This window comes from Amblyomma mixtum, chromosome 2 (assembly GCF_055824585.1).
Source record: "Amblyomma mixtum isolate Tamu chromosome 2, ASM5582458v1, whole genome shotgun sequence".
NCBI lineage: Eukaryota > Metazoa > Arthropoda > Arachnida > Ixodida > Ixodidae > Amblyomma > Amblyomma mixtum.
The window spans coordinates 31,359,957-31,379,129 of record NC_143013.1 but is presented as its reverse complement, the minus strand read 5'-3'; the positions used below and the strand labels follow the sequence as shown (position 1 = coordinate 31,379,129).

The following is a 19,173-nucleotide window of genomic DNA, read 5'->3' as shown; positions in this document are numbered from 1 at the left end:
TGGCGCAGTGGGTTTTTCACTCGGCTGCTGATGCCAAAGTCGTGGGTTCGATCCAGGGTACGGCGGCCATATTTTGATGGAGGCGACATACAGAACACCCTTGTGTTGTGCGATGTAAATGCAAGTTTTAAAGTAACCCAAGTGGCCTGAAACATTCAGAGACCCTCCGCTACGGCGTCCCTCATAGCAGGTCACTTCGGAAAATTAAACCCCACAATTTACAGTTTAGCTGTTTTGGAGAAAGAAAGACCATTTTTTTGAACTTGTTTGGCAGTTTGAAGATTCCTGAAAACGTCGTCAGATAGTATTTTAACCTTCCTTTGCCGTGCATGCCAAAGCTGCCTCAAAAGAAGAAGCAGATGGAAATAAAGGCGATGTAAGACACCCAATTTCCAGGGTTATTTGTCTTCGTCTACTTGGTTTCAGTTTTGGTGTAGTTGTAATATTTGTTTTACGTGTTGCTAAAGTTTGACCTGTTAAAGTCCTGGTTACAGTTCGTCCCACTCGTCCTGAAAGAGGGAAGGAATTCCTTTTGCTGGTTTTAGCAGCGAGAAAGCAGTGTAGCTCAGTGCAGAATATACGCGTCAGTGGTTGGCTTTGCTGGAAACCGCACATTGTGGAGTGTTCGAGAAGCGTGTGTAAGGTTCTCCTTTTGTGCTCGTCGCAGTAATTGTCGTTGCTCCTTGGTGTGGTGAGTAGTTTCGTGAAAAAAGCGTGACACGTAGAAAAGGAGCACGCACGCTAAGCCTGTAGCGCCTCTTAATTACTCGCTGCGTGAGAAGACAGAAAGCAAAGAACGAGTTTTTAAAGGGCTGCAGACGGGGAGGTACAAATAATCGGCCTTTCTTAACGCGCGATCCCGGAGGGTTCCAAAAGTTTAGCTGCGAAATTTCTCCTCTGTCCTGATGATGATGATGAAAGACTCATTAATACAGGGAAGTTGACTGGACCGACTCTTTTAAGGGGCCGGCCCTCACAAACACTAGTCGGGGTCCCTAGCATCACTGAAGTACAAGGCCGGGCAACCTTTTTTTTTGTGAAAATTTATTTGAAAGCTTGAGTTTCACGACTTGAACTGCAGTGATTTCTATCGACAACGCTGCGCTTGATATGGGAACGAACATTACACGCCCGCAGTGGCAGCCATCCGCGTTGAGAGAGAGAGAAAAAAAGAAGTCAGACTTGTTTTTAGTTGCTTAAGCCACCCTGGCTACAGTGCTCTAGAAAGCCTGAGTATATCATCATCATCATCATCATTCCATGGTCGACTTCACCGCTTGCTTTTGCTAGCTTGGCCATTCTACTCGACAACAACAGGTTTAGCGGATATGTTGTTGTGGTGCCAGTGTTGCGTCACAGCAAGCCCCGCCTTCGGCTGCGCAGTCGTTTGTCAGTTTTCTGTCTTTGGAATTGCTTAACATCTTATTTTAAATATTGTAAGAAAAAAATTCAGAGTAACGAAGAGAGGAAGATCTTATAAATTTAATGCGGCTCATATGTTTCCATAAATCGTGGAGTTGCCCTTTAATTAACAGTCCGTGATGATTTGTCATTCGTTTGAAGACTAACAAAATTAATGCTACGTACGTGCTAAGCGTACGAGACCTAAAATTTATATCGCATTTAATGAGGTTGTTTTTTTGTGATCCACGAAAACGAAAGTACACTGCTGCTATGCCTCCAGCTCATATATTTACAGTTATGTATCTGCGGCAAGAACTTACTTGTGCTCTAAAATGGTTGGTTGGTTTATGGGGTTTAACGTCCCAAAGCTGTCGTAAAACAGCCGTATGCAAGTGAAACAGGCGCATGCAAGTTAATGCCAATAACATGTGCCATTGGTAAAAGTGAGGACTGTGATCCATGACTTTGCTCATAACCTAACTCCTGTCTTATATAAATGGTGATATGTTGGCTCTCTATGAAAATTGCCAGCTGCACTTGCCGGCTGCACTTGCCCGCTCTAACAAGCTTCAATCACTAGCGCCTATATTCGCTTCTCTTATGATTCAGGCACCTGACATCGGACGCATTTCGGTGTAATCCAGACATATAACGTACATAACAGTAACGTCTTAGTTTTCTACAAGCATCAACAAGTTATGAGGATGAAACATCTGCTTAGTTAACCCAAATATGTACAATTTATTTCAGGAACATGCCTCTACGATTATGCTGCCTCATTAAGTACATTTGACGAAACCAGATGTTAGTGCCGTAACACAGGCCTTCGGTTCCCGAGCCCTCGGCGGCTGGCGCTTAAGGAAGACGACGACGAGAAGTTGAAAACCATTCTGTCATAGGCTACAACAACAACAACAACAACAACCGTGCCGATGCTCGTGCGTGTGCTGGACTGATCGCTGCCTCTGGTTTGTACCGGGACTGTACTGCTAGTCGTTCGTGCCGCAGCGCCTTGAAAGACGTCCTGCATTACAGTGCTTTTGCTGTTTGAGGTGAATACTGTACAGCACCTTCGAGGAGCGCTCTCGACTGCCTGTTAACTGACGGTGTCGTCAACGAAAACTTGACGGTAGTCGCATGATAGTAACCATGACACCATCACGTGATGCCTTACGCCAACGAGTCTGCTCACATCACAAGTGAGCCACAAACAGCTTCGCTATAAAAGAAGCTGTTCCATCACTAGAAGTCATCAGCACGCACCAGCACCTCCGAGGTGACACAGACGATCCACGAATGAATTGGATCTTTTACAGCCTGGCGGTGAAGGATAATGACCGCTGTCGTCTGCTCGCTAAAATCTTCACTGCCCACAAGACTACGAGCGCTGCATTTAAGCCAGCTACCACGTGAAGAATCCCGTCATAAGATCCATGCAAGTCCCGGTAATAACCTGAAAAAAAAAGAAAAACAGTAACGTCTGACCGTCAATGACCCTCGCGGCAACAGTGTTCGCATGACAATCTTATGAAAATGAAAACAGCTCGACTGTGAAAATGAAAAATTGTGATACTGTTCGCACGAAACTCCTGAAAGCGCTGAATGACGGTTTACTTCGTATTCTTTCAAACATGAACATGAAGCGAAGCAGACAACGTCAAATCCTTCATGGCTTGGAAATAGTAAAAGCTGAAAAAAAAAACGCATAAGAGAAACATACAAACGCATTGAATGTCTTGATTGGCAGCAGAACACTCACTGGATGTTTGATTGCAGTGGCCACACTAGTGCCAACCAATCAGCCTCACGCAAAGCAAGCACCTGGCTCTTGCAACATAAAAGGCAAACATAAACGTTAAATGTAATGCGAGAGAAAAGAAATATATTAAATATATTTACCGCTATCAGTGCCAACCCTTGAAGAATGGAGTGTGGGCTTTTAACTAGTCGATACTCTTAAGCGTCTCACATCATATTTGGGCACTTGGAAATTTATTCGCAGGTAGAAAAATGCATGGACTTTCTAGTGCTTACTTTAATGATTGCATAGTGCCGGTGCCCATAGTCCTGTACCAAAAAGAACTGCTTTGATTTCAGTGCGACTATCGTAGCGTCGTGATGTGCGTCGAAAACCGCAGCTTATATGACTGACGTACACTTCTCTGTTCTTCCCTCTCCGTTAATTTTTTGTCGTACGTTCTATTGCCATTTCCGCTTCTTTTTTTTTTCGTTTGAAGAAATAGAATAATCTGGCATCGTTATCGATATAAATTACATAGCAAAACAAGAGTGAGCTACGAGTATAAGTGTACACATACCAAACAAAAATGGCCGTGTAAAATGTGCAAGGCCAGTGCAGAATACAAGTCCACCCATCATGAGCGGCAGCGAGTCGACTCCGAAGTCCCTGGCTAGCGCCGGCGCTTGCAGCGAGTGGCGACTGCCGTTGCTGACACCGAGGAGCGTCGAACAAGCCAGCATCAAAGGAAAACTGTCCAGACAGACGAAGAGCTCAAATGCGCAGCATTGGATGATGTACCCTAGAAGCATCACCATATCGAGGCTGAGCATTCCCGAGTCGATGGCGACATCACTGAGAGGCCTTAGAACAAGATCTCCGGCTGCAAATGCGTTCAGAAGGAACACCGCTCGCGCAGGTGGTACGCCTCGGTCTGTAGCCAAGTCCACGTGCAAGAGGAGGAAAGTTGTGAGTCCGAATACCACCACCGAGAACGACAAAGCGTTCACAGCGAACGATACGCTAGCGAACGGTTTCAACGTGTGAACGAAGCTTTCGCTGTCCCTATCTGCAGACCTTGGGGATTGTGCAGGCATACAAGACGTCAGGATATTCCGGCGACCTTGAGCTTTGGCCACTCTCGTTTTCCACGGGCTTTGCAGATATGTTCTTGTTTCTCCTTCAGACACGCTTTCCTCTTGCACGGTATGTGGTCCCAGAAGAGATAGTCCTACCGTCGCTGCTGAATTCTTCTCGAGCTGGGCGTCCTTGACGGAAGAGGAGCTGTTTGGTCGCTCCATCCAGATGGGGCTGCGCAGGATGATGACAGCGGGACAGGAGTTAAGCATGATGCCACCCAACAGAAGTAGAGTTCCACGTATGCCGCACGTTTCTCGAAGCAGCTCGGCGAGTGGTGGAATGCACAATAGGTTCAGGCCGTTCAGGGTGAATATAACGCCGCAGGCAGTTGTGCGCCGTTTCTCGAAGTGCTGCGATACCAGGACGTTGACTGCGACGTATACGCCGGATACTGCCAAACCTGGAAGCACGGATGCAAACACAAGGACGTTGAATAATAGACACCGTACGGTTCTTTGAGCTTTGTGCACTCCCAAGAAAAAGTGAAAGGCTTACGCGGTCTGAAAGGTGGCGGGGCGGTGCGTTGGCACTAGAGTGATCTTTTCAGCACCGAATGTCTCCATGCCTCCTCCCGCTCTGAACTTCAGTAGAGGTCTAGCTGATTATTCTCTCAACAGACTTTGTAAATTAGTGCTCCAGTGAATTCTTAATTATCAGTTATTAATAATTGTCTTACTAAATAACGGTGGAAATCCAGTTCGTAAACGGAGGAAAAATGGGTGTTATGCTCGCGGGCGCACGTCCCATTATTTTTTAGTTGTTCGCAGAATTTTACTTTGAATAAAGTGCTCTGCTGTGAGTTCGGTAGATCCCATTGCAAAACACTGTGTGCTGAAACCATGACTGTATTGGAAGTGCTTGTAAAGCAGTATTCGGACATATGTTCAGTGACGAAACAGCCTGTTTCAGGAGGAACACCGTAACGTCGAGGCACCAAATCATAACATGGGGCGTCCGTACCTGCGTTTGCGTCAGAAATGCACCTGTTATGTGCATATTTTGTTGCTTGCACAGACCGCGTTACCATTACGGCTATAAAATAGTGTTTTACGAAATCGAGAAATCACAAGACTTACGATTCAAGTGGAAAAGAAATGGGACGTCCGGACTACAAATGCGTAACTGAAACTGTGTTGAAATCTTTTCATCAGCCATGCAAAAAGAATTGGAAGTCAAGTTCTGCGAAATTAGCCTAAATCTATATTTTTTTCCAACCGCGTGAGGCTCTACAACACAACTGCTATTGGACACAAAAATGGGTAGTCGAGCAGACGTAATTCAGCTTTTCTTTATTTCCTTTCTTTTTTTTTTCAGTTGTCTGACCTCACGTCAGCCTCGCTGCCTGCATTCTTCCTGCCATCCTTCGAGAGCGAAAAAAAAAACAGCAAATTAGTTTCATTATCGAACGACGAAATTCGTCAAGGAAGGAATTACAAGAAATGCTGTCTGGTCAAGAGCATCATTTGGTTGATTTGTGGTCCACCTAAGCTCAGTCTGCCAGCACAAGCCAGTTTTCTTTCCGTACTTTCGTTTTCGACTTTCAAAAGAGAGAAAAACCGAAAAATCTTTTTCGAAAAAGCGATTGCCCGGGCCATATTCCGCTACGATTTTTTTCTGCCTGCATTCATTTGCTAATCCGCTAACTGCAGGCCAGCTGCGACCTCATGTCTGTTAGCTATCAAGAAACATTCGCTCGTTTTGGTACCCGAGGTGGCGGCGGCCAATTGCTGGGAGGTAAAACAAACAAACAAAAAAACTTGTGGGAGCCTCAACGCACCTTTAGAGTGGAATGCAGTAGCGTTAGATATCCCCATCGTTGCTACTTTAGCATTTATGTCGTTTTTTTGTGCGTTTAAGGGTTGCTTTTCAGACACTGTCAACACTCAGCCGGTCCGCTTATATCACACATCTGAATCAGCACACGAGGGCACCGCGTCACGTGACCTTTCACTTCGGTGGGCTGGTTGCCACCTGTCACCGCGAGCACGTTACGATGTCGTCACAAGATCACGTGACCTGTCTCGACCAATCATCAATTTGATCCCCACCTGCTACGGCGGGCAGGTTGCTAACAGTCCGATGGGCCGGTTGCCATCTGCGACGGTAGGCCGACTGTGATGACGTCATAAGGTCACGCTACCTCTCTCGACCAATCAGTGAATTTCGTCTCGGACAGCGGTAAGGTTCTGCTGTGAGGACAACTCTAATACCATCGCATTAAAAAAAAAAAAAGAAACGGGGAAAAGACGACGTACCTTTGCTCAGGCTTAGCAGGAGGTGCATAATGGCGGGAATAAGGCGTAACTTATGCTCTTACCGTGAATGAGACCAAAAGCGATTGTGAGGAAGAGGACGCCATCGGCGAGGAAGCAGACGCAGACAGAAGCGGCCGCGACTGCAGGACAGACGAGGAGCACAGCCCGGCATGAGAAACGCTGGCACAGGTACCCCATCCCGGGGGCTGCAATGTAGCGAAACGAAGAAATAAACATAAAAAGGGCGATGCTAAGCTTCGCTGCATAACACTTAAATTTCTGGCTAGAGCCGGGTTTACTACGCGCTGTGTTGTTTTGGTTTGCTATTTTGCTTACGTAGCCCAGAGAACAGCTGCATTGTAACGCATAGCAACTATAGTAAACAAATGCGTGCTATGCTGTTATAGATGCGTACAGTAAAGACAGGCACAATTTTTAACTTCTGTGGAGCAGATGAGCGGCATTATCAGCTTCAGTGAGGTTGAGTGTTGTGCGTCGAGCCCACAGAATGCGGACATGGCACGAAAATGATCCCACCATGTGGCGCACGTCACCAACAAAGTCCAGGGAATCGGTCAGCCGTAGTACGTACAGCGCCCCAATTGCTTGTCTATATACAGGAGAAGCCGAATCGGCGGTGCAGCACTGAGGCGATTTACCAATGTTGATGAAACGTCTCGTATGGCCACAATATCTGTGAGCGCAGAAGAAAGAGGCGCTTCTTTGAAGTACGAACAAGTGGAGATCTTGAGTTCTTAGGTACTACTACTCTATACCGTCTTCGACAATGGGCCGTCGACAAGGCTCAGAGTATCGTGTGGTATACAAGCACTTTCCCTTGATTTGCTTGCTTGTTTGTGGAGCTCTTTAGAAGATAGACATTAAAGAGGCTGATTAGTTTGTGGAAGGAAAAGCGAGATAAAAGCCAAAGTCATCATTTACTTAAGAGAAGCCTTGCACGCACCTCCTATGCTGATAAGGCTCCCGCTGACTACAAACGGCCATGACGTCTGTTTTCTGGTGACCCCGAAGGCTTCGATGATTCCGTAGAAGATAACGCCTGCCGCTTGTTGGCCGATGAGAACTCCGCACAGAACCCAGCCGAGGAAGCCCGCTGTGATCCAGCTCCAGCGAGAATCGACGCCGAACAGCGGATCCTGCTTCAATGAAGTCTCACTGCGCAGCATGCCTGCGTCCAGTACGACAGGGTACGGAGCACGTTTAGTTTTCTGCAGAAAAAAAGTACAAAATTACATTTAAACATATGCGAACGAAACAGACTGGACATAGCACTGCTTTGTTGATCTCTGTTGTCGCGAAATTTAGCGCTTCAGTGATCAGTGAATCCACTGTAACGCCAGTGGGCGCATTTCACCTGCCTACACCACGACGAAGGTGTGCCCTTCGTACTGTTGGCAGCTGCAGGAGCTCCTGTGCAGATTGGTATAAGTGCGCAGAAACAACAAGCCCTCTCGCGTGGCCTCGAATGTGCCGCACGTGGAACACTTAGCATTAATTTCCGACGAAAAACAGCGCAAATGAAACGGCGGGCGAGTAGGACAAGCGCTGACTCTCAAACTAAAGATTTTATTCGAAGGGGCAGATATTATGTATGGAGCTGGCAGCAGAGACGAAAACAGCACGAAAACAGACAACTAGACGTGCGAACTTTCCAAAGCACAGGCAAAGACACTCATCTACTATCTAAAAACAAAATTTATTGTTCTACCAGAGCAAGCGTTGGCTGGCTGATATATTCAGTGCCATTGACCGCGATATGATACGTTTCCATGATATCTTTTGTGGTTTGGTCTTTGTGTGTGTGTAACATGTGTGTGATCAAAAACAGCTGTTCAATTACACGTGTAGCAATGGGTCGCCAAATGTGCGAGCCAATTGTGTTCGCAATGGGTCGCCAAATGTGCGAGCCAGTTGTGTTCTACATTTCTTTGGAGTTCACGCAGCCGAATCTTCAAACACCTGCCAGTCTGTCCACTTAAATGAGACCATACGACGGCGCTGCGCGATGCTCAACATCAGCACACTTCAGAAACTTCACCTTGCGATCAACGCCGCCTCCATTGTTGCGCTCATGTAGTGCAGGTGCTTAGCTTTAGGGCACGCGTGACAGTTTTTGCAAGGCTGATAAAAGCACCTCAACGCCGTGCTTGCTTGCTACATTCTTCAGACCACGTGATACACGGTGCACGTATGGTCTGCTCATGCTCTGCGTATGGTCTGTCATGGTCTGCTTTGCAATACTACACTGTCTCCTTTAATTTTGCTTTCACAAGGTTCATGGCAACAAAATGACAGAGAATGTTTACAGCATTCACATACAGTTCGGGACGGAGCACTCGCGCCAGGACAGGATAGGCGCCAGGCTCGAGCTCCCGGCCGGACAAGAAGACGACGATTGTGCTAGGCTCTGAACCTGCGGACTGGGGCTTTCGTACTAAAATTAACAAATATGCCTTCCGTTCCGAAGTCTGAAAAATGCCTTCGTAGCTGTTTCGAGGCCGGCCGTAATGGCTCAGTACCTTTGATCGTCCACTGGTCCCTAGTTGGCGGGTTCGATCCAGTTTCCGGCGGACTTATTTCGATGGAGGCGAAATGCAATAACGTCTGTGGGCTGTGGGCTGTGCCATGCCAGCCAACGCCGACAACGCAGACACCAGATTTTCTGATGCCCCCTCCGCGGTGGCTCAGTGGTTACGACGCTCGGCTGCTGACCCGAAAGACGCGGGTTCGATCCCGGCCGCGGCGGCCGAATTTCGATGAAGGCGAAATTCTAGAGGCCCGTGTACTGTGCGATGTCAGTGCACGTTAAAGAACCCCAGAGGGTCGAAATTTCCGGAGCCCTTCACTACGGCGTCCCTCATAGCCTGAGTTGCTTCGGGACGTTAAACCCCAATAAACCAAACCAACCAGATTTTCTGATGAACGAAGCTTTAAGCGCTATCGCGTGAAAATGCTTCTCGTTCTAACAACCAGATGGCGCCACTAGGTTGAGATTATCGTGGCATCTCCGTCTGCATACGTGGAACTAAAGGTGCGAATGTGACCAAGCGTCACATCCCGCAATGTACTTGCTCTTGCAGTACGTAAGCGTACGTAAGTTTATGGTAAGTAGACAGGGTGATTTAGGCTCTTTTCTAACCATATCTGTGTCCGTCGCAAGCAGACGAAGAGTAGCGGAGGAACACGTTTCACGCGCTCTCCTGATTGGCTGAGAAGGTCTCTACCTTCCATATCGCTGCAAGGAACTTATGAGATGGAGTATAGTCACCCGCCCTGCAGACGCCCCGCTGCGGTGGCTGGGCTGCTGCTGATGGTTCCGGTCACTTAAGGCATTCCATGATCGATGTCATCGCTTTCATGTGCTAGTTTCAGCATTAGACGCGACCACAACAGCTGTAATAGTTTTGTGGCGGCAGTGTTGCGTCAAACGAAGCCCCGTATTCAAATACGCAGGCCGGTTTCGGTTCGATGTTTTTGGTATTGCTTAACTATTTCAGGGGTAAAAAATCTATTGTAGTGAAGAGAGGCAGATCTTGAAAATTTATTACGTCCACGAACCCAAAATGCTCAGAAAATTTCAGAAGTTTCCCGGTACTATCGGTAGGGTACCGCGTTCTAATCGCAAAGAGAGTATTCACTGTGGAAACGGAGCTTTAGTAAACTAGGTGAGACCAAAAAGTGAAATACAAGTGTCACCATCACCGACCGACTTCGCAAGTAAAATGTGTACGTCGACATGGATTTCTGGGATCGGATTCACTTCAAAACGATAGAAACTCATCCTTTTCGGTAAGGACATTACGAGTTTGAATAGACTAGAAGGAAGATTTTCAAATCCAACTTCCTTGGCGATAAATAAGTATTTTGAAGCTGGAGAAACGTGAACACAGCAGCAAGGAGCCAAAGAATCAGTTTTTGTTGAAAACTGTAGATGGCGTCCTCCTCGGTGCGCTTCATTAATGCGAAGTTTAATGGAATTAATGCGACGTACGTTATATGTGTACGAGGCCTAGAAGTTCTGTATCGAATTAATGAAGTTTTATTGCAACGTACAAAAGCGGAACTGCTGCTATTCCTCCAGCTCATATATGTATGGCTATGTAGCGAAAACAACCATATTCAAGATAATGCCGTTAAAATGTTTAATTTGTACCAATGGGTTGCTGCAACTACACCAAGTTTGCTAAGCATTCTCTCCATTGATTTGGAAACTTGACAAGCGTTTATTATCCGTAATTCTGCTCACCACACATCTCCTGTAATATGTCCATCATATATTACCTCTGTGTGAAGGTTGCCAGATCTAGAAGCGTCCCTGTCTGTTCTTACAAGCACCGAGGAGTTGTGCCTATGTTCACTTCCATTATGCTTTACACACTATAGCCCCCGGACATATTTGCTATGAAACCAGGCACATACAACGTATGACAACTTAGTTGTCCCTCGGCGCCAAAAGTTCATGTGGGTTAAGAATCTGCTTCTTTAATCCAAATCTGACCGATTTATACAAAAGAAATTAATGGCGCACAGTCATCAGCAGATACTATAGCATCTCTGAGGTGGCGCTGACGGTCCACGAGTGCATTGCCTCGTTTACAGCCTACAGCCGGGCTGTACAGGACGACCGCTGTAGTCTTCTCGCTAAAATCTTTAGCGTCCACAAGATTACGAGCGCTGCGTTTAAGCCAGCTACCACGTGAAGAATCCCGTCGTAAGATCCATGCAAATCCCTGTAATACCCTGCAAAAAAAAAAAAACACATCCGAGCGTCAGCATCACTCGTTGCAAACAAAGCAAATTTTTTGCCTTCTCCAGATAAAATCAGGGTGGGAGGTTACAAGAGTTCGGTCAATATTCGCATGACAGTGTTATGAAAATGTCTTGGCAGTAAAAATGCAAATTTATAGCCCTGTTCGCGCGAAAGTCTTGAATGCGCTGAGTTAAGCATTACTTAGTACTTTCTCACTGCAAGCAAATCAGACAATGTCAAAGCTTTAGGTTTGGCTCGCAAGTGGAAACAGCTGAAAATCCGGAGCAAAAAAAAAAACAAAAAAAACAGCTAGAGTGTTGCGACTGGGTGCAGAACAGTTGTTGAGAGTTCGCTTCAAATGATCACATTGCTGCAAAATGGCAAAACGGTCTTCTGTAAAGGTAGCCTTTGAGTCTTGCGAACAGATGGCCTACAGGTTGCGAGACGCTAATGTGAAAAGGAAAAAGAAACATCGGGTCCTAACCACATTCTTAGAGAAGAAAATGCGATAACATTTATAGTAACTGGTATATGGTGTCTGCAATGAGTGTCTAATGTTCTTGCGATTTTCCCGCCAGAACTCTGGTCGGAACCGGCGCCATTGGCATTATATGATAAGAATGACTCACCGCCTTCTAGAATGTCCGAGCACCTTCAATTGGATTATCACATATTATTCTAATCCGACCCACTAAGTGACATTAATCCACCCGCGAATACACCTTAATCTATTTTCTGGGGAGGGCCAACTTCCAAATTTTTGGATCCTCAGATTTTCAAATTAGGCAGAGCCCATGATTGGTCCAGTGGTTGTCACGTGGCGTTCATGACGTCACGAGCCTCTCGATCGCATTCACAGATAGCGGGGAGACCTTGCGCTATAAAACACGCAGTGATGTGGCAGTTAAGCGATGCGCCACTGTCCGTGGCTGCTTCAGACAGTGCCGCCGGTGGGGTTTGTGAGACCTCGGTTTGATCTTCCCTAACTCCCGTAAGGCTCATGAGCAGCGTCATGGTGGGCAGGTGGCAATTGTATCGACTTTGGGAATGGTGGGTAGTTTGGTCACAATCTGGTGGGAATGCTGCCACCTGCCACGGGGCAGATTATGATGACGTCACAAGGTTTCTTCACGGAATTTCGTGACAGAGAAGCCGGAAATGTTTTGTGCGACGACAACCTGAATGCTATCGGATTAAAATGTTCTGCAAAAGAAAATAAAAACATCATTGGCACTTGCAATGCCAACCCGTCAAGAATGCTGTCAAGGGATTTAACTATAGTCGATGCGCTGAAATATATGGTTACGTTATACCTAGGTTCTTGGAAATTCATTCGCAAGTCGCTAATGGCTGAACTTCCTTGCGCTCTCTTATATCGCCGTACCGTTGCAGTGTCGCTTTTCATCACCAAGGATCGCGTTAAAAACTTATTTCAGGGCCACAATCGCAGCCTGCAGAAGGGCAATCGAATATGCCAGGTTATGTGGCTGCGTATGCTTCCCTATACTCTCCTATATGGCACTCTATATTTTTCTCATACGATCTGTTGATTTGCCCGTTTGCCATGGCATATGCTGCTTGTCATGCCATATAAATCTGTCGTCATCACTGGTTGTAAATTACATAGAAAAGTTTGAGCGAGGTACAAGTATAGACACATACGTACCGAACAAAAATGGTCGTATGAAATATACGAGGCCAGTGCAGAATACAAGTCCCCCCATCATGATCGGCAGTGAGTCGACTCCAAAGTCTCTAGCGAGTGCCGGCGCTTTCAGCGAGATGCGACTGCCGTTGCTGACGCCCACGAGCGTCGAACAAGCCAGCATCAAAGGAAAACTGTCCAGCCAGACGAAGAGCTCAAACGCGCAGCCTTGGAGGATGTACCCTAGAAGCATGACCATATCGAGGCTGAGCATTCCCGAGTCGATGATGACACCGCTCAGAGGCCTTAGAACAAGATCTCCGGCTGCAAATGCGTTCAGAAGGAACACCGCTCGCGCAGGGGGTACGCCTCGGTCTGTGGCCAAGTCCACGTGCAAGAGGAGGAACGTTGTGAGTCCGAACACCACCACCGAGAACGACAAAGCGCTCATAGCGAACTGTACGGTAGCAAACGGTTTCAACGTGTGAACCAAGCTTTGACTGTCCCTATCTGCAGACCTTGGGGATTGTGCAGGCATACAAGACGTCAATATATTCCGGTGACTTTGAGCTTTGCCAACTCTCGTTTTCCACGGGCTTTGCAGATTTGTTCTTGTTCCTCCTTCAGACACGATTTCTTCTTGCATAGTGCCTGAGCCTAGAAGAGACAGTCCTACCGTCGCTGCCGAATTCTTCTCGAGCTGGGCGTCCTTTACGTCAGAGGAGCTGTTTGGTCGCTCCATCCAGACGGGGCTGCGCAGGATGATGACAGCGGGACACGAGTTAAGTATGATGGCACCCAGCAAAAGAAGAGCTCCACGTATGCCGTAGGTTTCTCGCAGCAGCTCGGCAAGGGGTGGAATGTACACTAGGTTCAGGCCGGCTAGGGTGAATATAACGCCGTAGGCGGTTGTGCGCCGTTTCTCGAAGTGCTGCGAAACCAGGACGTTGACTGCGACGTACGCCCCGGAAACCGCCAAACCTGAAAGCACGGATGCAAACACAAGCAAAATACAAGAATGAAGGCGCCGTACAGTTCTCTGAGCTTTATGCACCCTTTATCAAAAGACCTACGTGTTTAAAAAGTGGCGGGGTGGTGTGTGGGCACTACAGTCTTTTCAGCACCAAATGGCCGCATGCTTCATCCCGCCCTGAACATCAATACCGATCCAGTTGATTATGCTCTTAACAATCTTTTTAAATGAGTACTTGATTGAATTCTTGGTTATCACTTTAAGCGACAAAAATTCGTTTGAGCATTGCCAGTTAAAGGAGGAAATGCAGTTTGTAAAAGGAGGGAGAACGGGTCACCTATAATATCTTATAATATCTTCTTAGAATTTTTCGCAGTGTTTTATTTAGAATAAAATATTCTGCTTTAAGTTTGGTGTATACCCCCAAATAGGCTGCTTTCTGAAATATTGATTGTACTGGGAGTGCTTAACAGTTGCATTCTTGTTTATGTTAAGTGACGAAACAGCTTGTGTCATGAGGAACACCGTAACGTCGACAACTTACGCCAGTGACAACTTGGAACGCCAGTGCTACATTTGCTCAAAAAATGCACTCTTTATGTAAATGTCGTTTTTCATTTTTACAGAGATTGGTTACCATAACGACTATCAATGAGGCAGTCAACAACGCATTAAAAAAATGGTGCTTTATGAAGCGGAATGATCAGAGAGTTACGATTCACATGGAAAGGAAAAGCTTTTTTTCCAACGAAGCAAAAAAGGTTCCGATAGGAAGTTTGGTAAAGTGTGGTTAAATCAAAAACTTTTGTCTAATTTTGTCAGATTTCATAAAACAAGCAGTATTGGACACAAAAATGGGTCGTCGAGCATACATACTTTAGCCTCTCTGCCTTTTACTTGTTTCTCTCTCGTCTCTGAACTCACATAAACCTATCTACTCGCATTCTTCGCCAATGGGCCCCTGTAATGAGAGCCCACCCTACCATTATATGCATTATAAGTTTTTGCCTCTCTCTATACTCGCATTCTTCCTTCATACTTCGAGAAAAATGTGAAGAAGCGATAAATTAGTTTTATTGATCGAATTACGAGAATTCTTCAAGAAAGGGACCACAGGAAACGCGACTTGAGAAATTCGTCTATGTTTAATTCATTGATGTCCACCTAACAGTTCTGTCTGCACAAGCCATTTTCATTTTCACGCTCTTTTGTCAACTTTTCAGACTAAAAAAAATCAAGAATCAATTTGCAGAAAGCAGTTTCCGGTGCCATATTTCGCAACGAATCTTTTTCTTCTTCATTCTTTTGCTCCTCTGCTATTGGCAAGCGACCTGTGACGTAATATCTGATAGCTATCGGGAAACATAATTCGCTGGGTTTCAGTACCGGATGTAGGGCTGCCGAATCGCTGTTCGCCAGAAAAAAAAGATGCCCAGGCTTAGCTTGGTTAAGCCAAGAATGCGTTGCATATTGCGCGGTCTTTTTGCGCGAGGTATTGCTTGGCGGCACTCGATTTTCTCAGTAGCTTTTCCTCCGTGACGTATGTATGGATGGATGGATGGATGGATGGATGGATGGATAGGAGCGCCCCCTTTGAAACGGGGCGGTGGCAACCGCCACCATGCTCAGCCGTCTTTTTTTCTTTTTTTTTCACGTGGTTTGGTGGCTGCCCGGCCGCGCCCAAGGGCTGAACTGAGTGATTGCAATATGCTACGCATAAAAAAAATGAAATAACAGGGAAAAGATGGCACTAGCCTCATAGACTGAATATACTGGAAAGGGCATAAGGCGTAGCGTATGCTCACCGTGAATGAGACCAAAAGCCATTGTGAGGAAGAGGACGCCATCGGCGAGGAAGCAGATGCAGACAGAGGCGGCCGCGAGAGGAGTACAGACGAGGAGCACGGCCCGACATGAGAAACGCTGGCACAGGTACCCCATGCCGGGTGCTGGAAGGAAGCAAAGAAAAAGCAAATACGAGAACTTTCAGTGTACAGTCATCAGATTTATGAGCGTGGACACGGGAACATGTATCGCGCTGCACAGACAGCGAATCCTGGCGTTCGCTGGGAGGGTTGTTCCGTGAGAGATTTGCGTGGCTACGGCTTTTAGACGAGCGCATGCACTTCTAGAGAGCGCCCGCGCGCCGTCGACACCGCGCGCATGACGATAACTGATAATATAGTCGCGAACAATGAGCGGCAGCCTGGTTACGTTGGTGATGGCGCTTTCGAGCCACCAATCCAGCGGCTTTTTTGGCTAGCTCTACATCTTTATCGAAGAACAAAGAGAGAGAGAAATGAATTTTAATGAGGAAAAGGTGGAGAGGTCGGCGAGGCTAATCGAGGAGAAAAGCGCAGGAGTCAAGGAGGCAGGACAGAACTCAGAAGAGGGGGTTGCGTCAAATTTTTTGAAGCCGCTCCCCCTGCTCCTCACCTCCCCCTCCGTACTTGGCCGCTGTCTCGGCGCGCGTGCGCATGCGCAGTAGACAATGTAGCAGACGACGCCACTGCGCCCAGCGTTGCCCAAAGACACTCTGTAGTCCTTGCAAAAGCGCGTCACTTCCGGCACAGTTTTTGCCGTGCAGCTCGGGTAGCGAGGGCCTCTCCTAGCTTTCCTTCCTCAATGGCGGGAGCGGACGAGAGTGTCGCTACCTTCAATGTCAAGGGGTGGTAATCTCGACAAAAGGCACGGGCCGCCATATAGCACTGACAAACTTTCCTGCCGCTGCTTCCGTGGTCTCCACTTTTGCTCATGCCTGTACTTGCTTAATGCCTGCACCTTTCTGCACATGTCCAGCATTACACCCAGGTAGATGGGTCTAAGCAATGCTGGCATAGTTAGTACTCCGGATAGTTTAGGCGTTTAGGTACTCTAAGGGGGTTAGAGTACCTGAACGACCTGTGCAGTGTATCATAAACAAGGATGAACGGAGGGAACACCGATACAAGCGCTCGTCCCTACTTTTCCCTTTTCCTTTGCGATGCGCTTCAGAAGATAGACTTTAGAGAGTTTTGATGAATTTGTGTCACAAGTAAAGAACTAAACGGTAATGCATCATTTGCTTGGAGAAGGACTGCACTCACCTCCTATGCTGATGAGGCTCCCGCTGACGACGAGGGGCCACGAGGCCTGCTTCCTGGTGACGCCGAAGGCTTCGATGATGCCATAGAAGATGACGCCGGCCGCCTGCTGGCCCATCATAACTCCGCACAGGACCAAGCCGAGGAAGCCCGCTGTGACCCAGCTCCATCGAGAGTCGACGCCGAACAGCGGATCTTGCTTCAAGGACGATACGCTGCGCGGCATGCCTACATCATGCAGTATAACAAGGTTTCACAGGGTACGGAGCTGGTCTAGATGATTGCAGAGACAAGGACGACACTATATAGGACAATGCAGACGAGAGAAATGGAAAGTACACAGCACTATAGTTCGTTTATCTAGTTTTCCCCAAATTTAGCGTTTCTGTGCCTGTGCAATGGATCCAGTATAACTTCAGTGAATACGCGTTACCTGTCTGCACGACGACGAAGGTGTTTTCTTCGGACTGTTGGCAGCTCTGGGTAGTCCTGTGTCGTGTTGTATGACCACAGGAAAACGTCGAGGCCTGCCGTGTGACCTCGAATGCGCAGCACGCGAAACACGTCGCGTTCAGACCCCGCGGCGACCCTTTTGTGCTTTTTTCTCACTCCTGGTTCTCGCTGCTTGATAACGCGCGATGCCTGCATTAAGCAAAGTTTCCGTTGCTGCCCGCCTTACCACGGCCGCTGGCTCTGTCCTGATGTGGCGAGCTGTGCCAAATACAGGGCTGACCTTTGCGGCAATCACTGCATCTACTTTCCACCCTCTCACCCCTCTCGTTAGCATTCCATCTCTTCACTCGGGTTTTGATGTTTTCAGTGAATGCGGGAGACATGTAGATTAATATCTAAGCAAAGTGCGGGGAGGTAACTGACCATGAAAAAAAAACATCACCGCAAAGATTAGCGGGTGCATGCGTGAAATTGCTTGTGTTTCCGAATGACGGAGTAAATGAAGAAAAAATTACTAACCTGTTAGTTTGTAGTGATGCTCACAAGTCGTCTGCGTTAATTCGAAAATTATCTGAGGGGGTGCAACGTTCGTTTTAGTTTACAATCTTTGATGAAAGAAAATTTTAATATTAATGGTTTGATTTGGTTTATGGGGTTTAACGTCCCAAAGCGACTCAGGCTATGAGAGACGCCGTAGTGAAGGGCTCTGGAAATTTCGACCACCTGGGGTTCTTTAACGTGCACTGACATCGCACAGTACACGGGCCTCTAGAATATCCCCTCCATCGAAATTCAACCGTCGCGGCCGGGATCGAACCCGCGTCTTTCGGGTCAGCAGCCGAGCACCATAACCACTGAGCCACTGCGGCGGCCAATTTCAATATTAATGTCTACATCTAAATGACGCACAGAATTACGTCCAGTAACTCCCATTTCTAACTGTAAATTTAATCTTCTAAGTTCCACTTTGCCCATACAGTCCCGTCGCTAACCATCAGTCAACTGAAAGCAATGGCCGAATGCGCATGGCGTACATGATGTCGACAGGCGCTTAAATAATGTCGTCGCTAGACGGACATCCCTATGGACTACGCCGTTAAGACACGAACTGAACATGCATTTTCTTTTTTAAACACTGGCTGTGGCATCTGAAATCCGAGGCCTTCAAAGTTCGTCGGAAACCGTCTATGGGATTCAATTTAGGCGAAGAATAACTGCAGGTATCCGAGTGAAATCAACAATTCGTCTTACGTCAGTATACAACGGCAATCTCCGTCCGTCGGCAATGTTCCTAAAGGCCTACCGATCAGAAGTGTCAGCTGAGTCTGGAAACCGCATCACTTTTGGCTAACGTTGGTGCATTTTATTTTCGTCTAGCACGTTTTTAAAGCATGTCTATGTGCTAATTGCTACGAGATTGCCTCATTCGCACGATGACTTGTTCGGGACTCAAATATCAGTCACGGTGGAACGTAGCCGACTCTAAACTGCAGATGCATTCCAAAGACAAACGAAGGCCGAGACATCACGGAACGCACTAGGTTGTTACAAATTCACTGCGAATTATAGCTGATATATGTGCCAGATACAGGTGTATTTGGCACATACACCTGTGTATGCATAATAAAGATGTGCGATAGGGATAAAATTGGCTGGGTTTCCTGAGAGCGATGCGTGCGTGGCGTTTATTTATACCTTGAAATGCCCCGGA

At 47.1% G+C, this 19,173-nt stretch overlaps 2 protein-coding genes across 2 annotated transcripts; both read right to left on the bottom strand.

The window, feature by feature from the left end:
• Positions 1-2,714: 2,714 nt before the first annotated feature.
• On the bottom strand, positions 2,715-7,724 carry LOC149358836 (monocarboxylate transporter 12-like). The gene is made up of 5 exons (XM_089567584.1): positions 7,502-7,724; positions 6,600-6,743; positions 4,220-4,682; positions 3,723-4,165; positions 2,715-2,857 (listed from the first exon to the last, which is right to left on the bottom strand). The coding sequence occupies exons 1-5, from the start codon at positions 7,722-7,724 to the stop codon at positions 2,715-2,717; spliced, it is 1,416 nt and encodes a 471-aa protein (XP_089423710.1).
• Positions 7,725-11,158: 3,434 nt separating this feature from the next.
• On the bottom strand, positions 11,159-17,235 carry LOC149358835 (monocarboxylate transporter 12-like). Its single transcript, XM_089567583.1, has 5 exons — positions 17,013-17,235; positions 15,732-15,875; positions 13,622-13,934; positions 12,975-13,471; positions 11,159-11,298 (listed from the first exon to the last, which is right to left on the bottom strand). The coding sequence occupies exons 1-5, from the start codon at positions 17,233-17,235 to the stop codon at positions 11,159-11,161; spliced, it is 1,317 nt and encodes a 438-aa protein (XP_089423709.1).
• Between the last annotated feature and the right edge of the window lie 1,938 nt (positions 17,236-19,173).

Coding starts and splice junctions, on each gene's coding strand:
- LOC149358836 (XM_089567584.1), bottom strand. CDS start 7,724: ATGCTGCGCAGTGAGACTTCATTGAAGCAGGATCCGCTGTTCGGCGTC. Junction 4,683..6,599: donor CGCTTTTGGTCTCATTCACG/GTAAGAGCATAA, acceptor CCGTGCTTCCAG/GTTTGGCAGTATCCGGCGTA. Junction 2,858..3,722: donor TACACGGCCATTTTTGTTTG/GTATGTGTACAC, acceptor TTTTTTTTTCAG/GTTATTACCGGGACTTGCAT.
- LOC149358835 (XM_089567583.1), bottom strand. CDS start 17,235: ATGCCGCGCAGCGTATCGTCCTTGAAGCAAGATCCGCTGTTCGGCGTC. Junction 15,876..17,012: donor GAGCCTCATCAGCATAGGAG/GTGAGTGCAGTC, acceptor GCTTCCTTCCAG/CACCCGGCATGGGGTACCTG. Junction 13,472..13,621: donor TCGGCAGCGACGGTAGGACT/GTCTCTTCTAGG, acceptor ACAATCCCCAAG/GTCTGCAGATAGGGACAGTC.